The sequence below is a fragment of the Doryrhamphus excisus genome, linkage group LG8 (genome assembly GCF_037039965.1).
Source record: "Doryrhamphus excisus strain RoL-2023G ecotype Guam linkage group LG8, RoL_Dexc_Guam_v1.1, whole genome shotgun sequence".
Classification (NCBI taxonomy): domain Eukaryota; kingdom Metazoa; phylum Chordata; class Actinopteri; order Syngnathiformes; family Syngnathidae; genus Doryrhamphus; species Doryrhamphus excisus.
This window is the reverse complement of record NC_136364.1, coordinates 9,378,472-9,388,172: the sequence shown is the minus strand read 5'-3', so window position 1 is coordinate 9,388,172 and position 9,701 is coordinate 9,378,472. Positions and strand designations below refer to the sequence as shown.

The window sequence follows — 9,701 nt, the reverse complement described above, 5'->3', positions numbered from 1 at the left end:
TGACATTTCTAAAAAAAAAAGAATATAGCGATATAAAGAAAAAAGCAGCGGCTTGGGAATTCGTTGGCGCCAGAGTAAACATTTCTGGTAAATTTACATACATTTACACGGACATTTATGTAAGTTTATCTTCAATACTAGCAAGATCTGGTACTAGCAAGAGTCCTCGATCAACACCGGTAGATTTTCCTACTCTGAACTACTTTGATATCCCAAAATTTGACAGCCAATCAAACCGTGGGAAACCCGTATAATTCCCTATGGATGTGAAGATGTCGCTCACCCGTGTAGCTCGTTACCTCCCGTGGTTTGCTCCGAGTTTCGCCAATAGTCTATAGTTTGTCGCCTCGTGTGTGTGGTGCCCATTAAGCGGGTTCCACTGTAATAGAGAAAGGGGAAATAGTGCCATCTGCTGGACTCGGTGAGATACTGCTTCCTGTGGAGCGCTAACGTCAATCGAGTGACTCCTCCTCCAGCCCTGGCAACTCCTCCTACCGCCGTGCCGTGGGGTGGGGGTGGTGGTGGGGGAGGCACTGGTGGGCCCTCATAGAGTGTAGTGGGCTGCATGTCCACGGAGGCATCATCAGCATCATCAGTGCGTCGCAGATGATGCGCAATGGCCGCAGTGGCGGAAGGGGGGGCAAGCTGACGACGCCGAGAGAGTGGGGGGGGAGACGTCTTTGTGCCGTCGTGTCTATTTTCAGCAGCGTGGAGTGGAGTGGATGTCCACATTTCTTTGGTGGATGTGTGGTGCTGAAGGCCCATTGAGGATGAGGATGGTGATGATCAGCTTCCGCCTGTAAATCAACACCGAGGACAAGGTGGGGGGGGCGGGTGGGGGTCGTACTGTGGAGATTATTCAAGCTTTTGATGAGGTAAGGATTGTTTTTTAATTCCTCTTTTTAATCCTGATGTGTTGGCAGGTGTTCTGTGTTTAATGACGTGACGTGCACGAGCGAGCGTGACGGCCCAAATGCGTTTTACGCAAGAAGTATGGCGTCACTGCCCTGTATCTTTACATCAGTGTGTTTGTTACATTCTAGGACAAATCTTTTTTAGCACACTTGTTAAATGTACACACCTGACCACATCAGTAGGTACACCATATAATTCTACACTCATGTTTAAGTATTAATCTAACAATATATTTTTTTTTAGTCTTGACTGCTTTAATGAGGGAGTTCAAATACAGTGTTTTGATATTGTGCTGTAGCAAATAAAATAGTTGATGAAGAACTCTGACAGTGTGAATCAGAAGTCGGCCTCACTACTAGGTAAGTTCTGTTAGGTAACATAATTATTTTTAAAAAGCATGTTGAGGGGTGTCACATGTCACACGGAAAAGGTCTTCATGTTTTGGGACACATCTGGATATATGTGCGGAAATAATTAAATATTTAGTAACCCACCACATCCAGTAGATGAAACTGTCGGCACACACTTAGTAATGTGCATTGCTGCCATCTATAGGACTCGAGTGGTACTGCATGGCATGATTAGACCGGCCTTGTTGGAGGTCTATGTATGCCACAGTCATCTCTTTCTCATATGAAATGATTATGTTGTCTTCAACAGTAAGTCACTTCATGTACAGCAGAGCTGGTCTAAATGTTGTATTTTGTCTCTGCAGGTTGTTGGAAAAGACGTCAGTGGATGTTTGAATCATCAAACTTCCTCTCATCATCCAGTGGAGGCCCACGGGGGGCGAAGCATAGGAGGTGTTGTTATTGCAATTTGATGGATGAGCAAAGGCGAGCAATGCTGCCCCCTCTGGAAACAATTTGAATTACTTTGTTATACAGCGATGACCTTCGGGTGTTTTGGCTCACACAGGAAGTGAGGTTCGATTGTGTCGTCAGATTCATCACATCCAAATGCGTCCCAGGTGGAGCACCATGTTGCAGCACAACAACAACAACAACTACCCCTGCCTCAGCAGTTCCTCCTGCGAGGCCCCTCTCAAGTGCTCCTCCGCCTCCCTGCCCCTCCCCAGCAGGCTGGAGCTGGGCCTGGGTGACCTGCCACTCATCCGGGGGCTGAGAGCGTGGGCACTGTGTTCCAAGAACCGCCAAAAGGGTGGCGCTCCAGTAGGGGGTGGACGAGCACCGGCGACACCACCTGCCGGCCTGAGGACTTCCTGTTCAAGGCCGGCGGACGTCCACCTGAACAGGGGGTGGGGCCGCACGGGTTACGGCCTCCCCCTGGACGCCAGACAGGCGGGAATCGGCGCTCTGGTGACCGTGGCCACCCTGAAGACGTCTGAAGGCAACGGGAAGACGCAGACTCAGTGTCTCTTTGTCCGCAACGACAAAGGAAGTTGTTTGTACTCCACAGCCAAGCCCTCATCCGGTGGGACGACTGGGGCGGGGGGCTGGCTGAGAGGGAAGTCGGGGGCAGTGAGGAGGGACGACGCTTCCACTCTTCAAACGGAGACGTCAAGTGCAGTCAGAGGTCGAGTGCGGTCAGGCCGGAGATGGAGGAAGTCTGGTCACGCCGCTGGCCGAGAGAAGGGAGGCAACGGGGAGGAGCCTGAGGAGGAAGCTGCAAAGAAACAGGAAGTGGGCCTGGAGCGCCTTCCCGGCCCCCAGCAACATGACGGGGAAGGCTGTCGGGACAGTGAAGGACAGCCAGGGAGTCCTGGATTCTGTCAACATGATTCCAGCACTCAGCTGGAAGAGGACAGGCTGAGCGGAGGCATTCCGACAAGGCTGAGCCAGGAGAAGACGGCCATGAAGAAGCAGCGGGAAGAGAAGGAGGAGGACTCGTTGTGTAGGAGTGACACTTTGGAGGGGCCCAACCCTGACCTGGAATCTATTCACTCTCACAAGGAATGGGGAGGCAGCAAGGACTCAAACATGAAAAGGGAAAACCAGGACGTCATCCTTCCTGCAGGAGAAGTGGAAGGAAGTGAAGTCACATGCCAACACACCGAGCCCTCCCATCCTGCAGGGGGCAGCACCAGCAAATCTGAAAGTGCAGTTTCCCAGGTCGAGAGGGTGCAGGGGAACGCCGAGCTGGAGCGTACTGTGAAGTTGAACACAACACAAGGACATGTGGACAACAACGGCCATCTTGAAAGGGAACTTTCACCTTTGGAAAAACAGAGAGGTGATGATGACGTTTCGGAAGCTGATTGGACACTTAAGGAGAGAAAAGAGGGCGGAGCCTCTCCTGTTGCTCCGCGCCTGCATAATCCTGCCCCCTCCATGCACCCCACGGGCACCATGGCAACTACTCTGCCCCGCGTGGACGCAGAAGAAGAAGTCAGGGGCCCAGACGGGAGAAAGCTGGAGCGCCGGGAGGAGAAGCACAGCGAGGATGAGGAGGAGGAAGATGACTTTGGAGTTTTCATGCAGGCAGAGGGAGGAGCACTGTGGAGCGAGGGCGTCGGCATGTCTGCCCCAGTGCCTTGTGGGAGCTCAGTTGGTGAGTGCTTCTGTCTTTGGCCACTTCATTAGGTACACTTAAATATAATAATATAAAATGTCTCACTAGCGTACACAATACAAACACACAACATTCCCATGCCTCAGGGGTGCTTTTCCAGCGTGAGGCTGAGCCGGGGATTACTCTCTTATTTACATCCTCTCTTTTTATCCGCCTAATAACATTTTTGGAATGATTCTACCATGTTGGCTGGGATTAAGATGGGATTTTTTTTTAATGAAACGTTCATACCCGGAATGAAAAAGTGAAGAACAGCTTCCAGTCTTCTGGGAAGACCTTCTAGGAGATTTAGGAGTTTGTCTATGGAGGATTTGTGTCCACTTGTGTCCGTTCTTGTTCCCACAAAGCCAACAAGTGTCCAAGATGTCCTACTAAGGTGAAGAATTAAGATGATTACTTTCAGTGAAAATCCCTGTCTCCATCTTTGTGTGTTTTTAACAGCATTGGAGGAGTCATGTGACTGGAAGACCACCTGGACAGGAAGCCCGAGCCAGCAGTCAGGTGACGCCTGGACCGCCTTTCCTCAGGTTGAGGGTCAGGACGTGGCGGGACAGTGGTGGCCTGAGGAGGAGAGGAGAAACCACGACAATCTGGTAAGGACTTGGCTTGACAAACATGAATACATGTCAATCACCCGAAAACAAGGCCACGCCCACACTGTAGGGACACGCCCAGGACAACCGGGCTGCTCACTGTGGTATACACTGTATACAGCATACAACATCGACACTATATACAGTATAGATGTTGACCAAGTCACAGGTTCATTGCACAGTTATTGTACAGAATTTTTTGGAGCACTTTTCGGCCAAGGTTTATTGCACGGTTATTGTACAGATTTTTTTGGAGCACTTTTTATGATAAAGTCTGGCAGCTGCAGGAAGGAAAGCAATATCTCTCCTTCACAGTCAGCTTGTCACCAGTGGAGCTCCTTAGTGCAGTGAGTGGGTGTTGGAGTGGGTGGGAGTTTTTATTCATCACGGAGGACAGCTTGGCTGTCATCCTCCTCTTGCACACCTCCTCCACCTGTTCCAGGAGACACCGCAGGACAGAGCTGGGCTTCTTTATCAGGTGGTTCAGTCTCCTGTGCACCGAAAGCCACATGCAAATGAAAAGCAACATAACGATACAGTGACAAAATGTATTATTATTATTATATCAATATTTTATTAATATCTATAAGTCAACATTCAGACATTTCATTGGGAACACCAGCACAGCCCAATCATGTCCAATAAAAAAGTTTTATGTCTATTAACGTATTTATTTCTCCCCTAAAGGCGGGTCTCTTTACGTCAGCATTCCCCTCACTGCCCGACCTACCATCCTGTGACCCCGGTGACCCTGAGGTTATTCCCACATTGACGCAGCTCCTGGGAGAAAGAAGCAGCGGTCAGGAGCAGCGGTGAGTCAAATGTTGTTGTGTTGAGAACATTTCCTTTTTTTTTTTTGCTTTAATCTGCTAATCTGCTAATCTTACTAATCTAACTAATTCCTTTATTTTGCCTCAGTGAAGCAAAACCTATACCGTTAAATCAGATGTTTGTTCACGTAGTTGTGAAATGTTTCCATCGTGTGGCCAACACGGTGAACTGCGCCATTAAAAAAAAAAAAAAAACCTGTGCTCAATGCAGCAACTCATTGCTACTTTGGTCAAGAAATTCATCAAAATGTCTTTTCATCCTTCACTACATATGGAATCTGGACTCTGCAGGCTTCTGGATGGCTTCCATGATCTCAGCAAAATGATCGTCCACAGATACAAACTAGGAAGTGGTGGCGTGTCATGTGACCTGTTGTTGCAGTCCTTACACGTGGAGCAGCCCAGCACAGTGAGCCTCCTTTAAAAAACTTTATTTTTGCAGTTTTTCCACACTGAACTCCTCCAGGCGTGCCTTTATGGACAAAATGACAGTAGTGGATGAGGAACAAACCTACGCTAACCATTACTTATTAGTTTCTCATTAGTTCTTTATTAGTTCCTCAGTAACTACTCCTAAATGTGCCTTAGTTCTTCCATAACTACTCAACACATTTGTTTGGGGAAAAGTTAATTAGTTCCACAATAACTACTCCAAATTGATGTGCCTTAGTCATGACTTCCTCATTAGTTTTTCAGTGGTTTGTCAGCAATTACTCTAAATTTATTTGCTTTAGTTCCTCCATAACTAATCTACTCATTAGTTTGTCATTACTTTTTCATTAGTTCTTCAATAACTACTCTAAATATGTTCTTCACTAGTTTTTCAGTAACCACTCCAAATGTATGAACCTTAGTTCCTTTGCAACTACTCATTAGTTCCACATTAGTTCTTCAATAACTACTCTAAATGTATGTGCCTTAGTCATTAGTTCCTCAGTAGTTCCTCAGTAACTACTCTTAGATGTATGTATGTGCCTTAGTTTATTTGTAACTCTCTACTCATTAGTTTTGTCATTAGTTCTTCATTAGTAACTCATGAACTACTCTAAATTTGCACCTTAGTCATTAGTTCCTTATTAGTTGTTCAACAGTTGCTCAGTAACTACCCTAAATGTATGTGCTTAGTTTCTTTGTAACTACTCATTAGTTTGTAATTAGTCCCTCATTAACTACTCTAAATCTGCACCTTAGTCATTACTTTCTTATTAGTTGTTCAACAGTTCCTCAGTAACAACTCTAAATGTGCCTTAGTTTCTTTGTAACTACTCATTAGTCCCTCAATAAGTACTTTAAAAGTATGTGCCGTAGCTCCTCCGTAACTACTCTACTCATTAGTTTGTCACTAATTCTTCATTAGGTCCTCAATAACTACTCTAAATTGATGTGCCTTAGTCATTAGTTCCTCGGTAAGTCTTCATTAGTTACTCAGTAACTACTCTAAATGTATGTGCCTTAGTTCCTTTGTATCTCCACTCGTGAGTTTGTCATTAGTTCTTCATTAGTTCCTCAATAACTACTCTAAGAATCTGCCTTAATAATTAGTTCCTCATTAGTTCCTCAGTAACTACTGTATTTTTGTGTACCTTATTGTAAAGTGAGATTGGTACATTTATTGATTAGGCGCTGTGTCCATATACTGTAGTCCACAACAATCCTTTAATATTGTCCTTGCAGGATGGCAGACCAGTCCCCTGGTGGACCAATCGCCGTCCCTCCCCCGGCCTCCACTCAGCCAACCAGCACGCCCACAAAGCGGTTGCCAAGCGACGGCTGTCGTGTGACCACAATAGAAGCATCACTGACTGACCTCCTTGACACACCTTGACACTTCTTTCAGGAAGTTGACGCTCACTTCAACTTGCTTTAGTTTGGGATTTGATTTGGCATCTTTTTTTTTTAAAGCTGTCGGAACATTTAATAATAAGAGATGACCTGCACTATTTTATTTGACACTGGAAGAACAATAACGTTTTTTTCAGGGACGTGTTGCATGTCAAATCACAGCTGCATTGTTGCTGATGTACAGCAGATGGCGCTGAAGTGCAGCGTGCCACATGATCCGAGTCACACGCCGATGACAGCCTCTTTTATGTGTTTTTCTTCTTCTTCCAGTCAGTGCCAACATGAAAGGCCTCAGAGGTCGCTGATGTTTACAAGGTCAGCCAAGCAGGAAGTGGCCTCCTCCACTCTATTTTCAAATGCAAATGTTGACGGCCCGGATTCTCTGCGCGGCTCCACTCCTTCTATGTTGTCATCTCCGAGCTGTCAATCAAATAGCGTCGCAATGGTAACAGCTCGTTGATCACTCCCATGTTTCACTGCTTTGTGTTTGTACGTTTTTGTCACGTGTGCTGACCAGGAAGGAATTAGGAGATAAATGAATGGATAAATCAATCAATAAATACATTGACACTGCTCAGCCTCGTGATGGACTCTTTCATTTTCCTTGTCAGCCATCATTAATCGTAATAAGTGAACTTCCATTAATACGTCCTAGGGCACAGAAAACCTGTGTATCACTGTCTAAATATTTTTATTAAACATTGGGGCCCTCTAGACATGAAATAACACCCCTAGAGTCACATTTACACTCTTATTAATACTGTTTACTGTTTACACTACATTGCAACCCCAGGCTACGGGATAACTGCATGCAGGGACGTGTGTGCGCTTGTGTGTGTGTGCTTCCTCAAAACTAACTTTTAAAATCCTCTTGCTCAGCGATGAAAGAGTTAAGTAGGTTATTTTGCTGAGTCAGTGCAGCAGGAGGATATTTTCATTCTTGAGAGAACAAAAACAACTTTTTTTTTTAAGTACAGCACGTCAGAGACCCTCAGGTTTGCTTGCAGAAGCAGAAAACGTATAAATAGAAGGGAGGAGGGGGGACAATTGTGCATATGTTCACAACAATCATAATATGCTCTTAGGAAGTCATTATGCACGTGTCGCTAACTGTGTCCATAAGCACTTTTATTTTGAAATCCAGTTGAGAAATGTGAAACAACATTTCATTGTGAATGTGTGCCTATAATAAAGTATCCATGAGTACCTTTATTTTGAAAACTATGTAAAAATATCTACAAGATCCATCTAGCAGCCAGCAGTGTAGTGATGTGTCTGCATATTTTTATTTCAAAACCCATGTGATAAATGTATAACAGGATTCAATGTCCTTTGGAGAACAATGTATTGGAATTAGAAATAGAGGTGTGCCTAATGAAGGGTCCATAAGCACTTTTATTTTGAAAACACATGTTAAAAACAGCATGAAAAAATACTTTTGAGCAGGTGTGTTGTACTTTTACTTTGAAATCCAGGAGACAACGTTTAAAAACGTTTTTTTATTGGACCTCAATGTGCAGGTGTGCCTAATTAATTGTCTTCTAACCACTATTTTGAAAACTCAGGTAAAAAAAATATCGAAAGCAGCATTCATCTTTTTTTTTATTATATAGAGGTTACTGTGCAGATGTGCCCAAAGAAGCGTCCACTCCACACTTTTATGTTGAAATCCAGGAAAAAACATTTCTTAAAAACAACATTAAAAGTTATTTTTTGTATTGTATGGAAATTCAAAGGGCGGGTGTGCCTGTGATGAAGTGAATGAAGTGTCTACTTGCACTTTTATTTTTGAAATCCAGGTGAGCAAAAAAAACAGCATTAAAAAGTTATGTTTTTATTGTGTATGGGAAATCAAAATGCAGGTGTGCTTAATTAAGTGTCTTATTGCGCTTTTATTTTGAAATCTGGGTGAGAAAACAGCATTAAAAAGTTATTTTTTTAATTGTGTATGGGGAGTCAAAGTGCAGGTGTGCCTAATGAGGTGCCCTTGTGCTCGTTTATTTTGAAATCCGGGTGAGAAAACAGCATTAAAAAGTTATTTTATAAATTATATATGGGGAGTCAAAGTGCAGGTGTGCCTAATGAGGTACCCTTGTGCTCTTGTATTTTGAAATCTGGTAGAGAAAACAGCGTGCCAAGTTCTTTTTCACGTTTTGCTTGGGAAGTCATTGTGTGTGTGCCTATTGAAGTGTCCATGTACAATTTTATTTTTTTTTAAATCCGGGTGAGAATTATTAAGTAAACAGCATTCAACGTATATATATATTTGTTTTGTATGGGAAGTCATAGTGCAAGTGTGCCTATTGAAGTGTCCAAGTACACTTTTATTTTAATATTTAGTTGAGAAATGTAAAATAGACAGCATTAAAAGTTATTTCGTTTTGTATGGAAAGTCAAACTGCAGATGTGCCTAATGAAGTGTCCAAAACCACTTTTATTTTGAAATCTGTTTGAGAAATGTCAAAACAGGGTTTTGTATTAAAGGTCATTGTGCAGGTGTGCCTAATTAAGTAAGTGTGCAAGAAGCACTTTATTTTTATTTTGAAATCCGGATGAGCAATGTAGACAAAGCGACATTCAAGTTATGTAAATTGTTGTTTTATTAGTCTCAAGTGTTGGCAAGAGTTGAGCGTAGTGAGGAGGTCTAACAGGATCCAGGATATCACCTCCGGGACTGAGCACGAGGGGAGGATGGGTTGACATAAATATTGATAGCATGATGTTGTGTTTGCTTAAACTCTTCACCCTGTGCTTTATTGAGATGATCATCCGGACAACAATTGACATGCTAACCATAACTCGTCTTTCCAACCACATGGAAAAAGTCCAAGTAACGAGTATCGGTATCGTCAATACCGGCTCTGTTTGTACAGTACACGTTGTGCAGTCGATACCACAGTGTTGCTGTATCGGCCACCGAACGCGGATGGTGGGTGGAGGATGATGGGGGCCGAGATGGGCGTCAAGTTCTCCGAGTTCGACCCCCTCA

At 44.2% G+C, this 9,701-nt stretch overlaps 1 protein-coding gene across 1 annotated transcript; it reads left to right on the top strand.

The window, feature by feature from the left end:
* The first annotated feature begins 380 nt into the window (after window positions 1-380).
* Window positions 381-7,308, top strand: LOC131134446 (uncharacterized). Its single transcript, XM_078792984.1, has 6 exons — window positions 381-875; window positions 1,631-3,426; window positions 3,889-4,040; window positions 4,728-4,852; window positions 5,162-5,279; window positions 6,545-7,308. Exons 2-6 carry the CDS (start codon window positions 1,875-1,877, stop codon window positions 6,674-6,676), a joined length of 2,079 nt encoding a protein of 692 aa, XP_078649110.1. The 5' UTR covers window positions 381-875; window positions 1,631-1,874; the 3' UTR covers window positions 6,677-7,308.
* The last annotated feature ends 2,393 nt before the right edge of the window (window positions 7,309-9,701 follow it).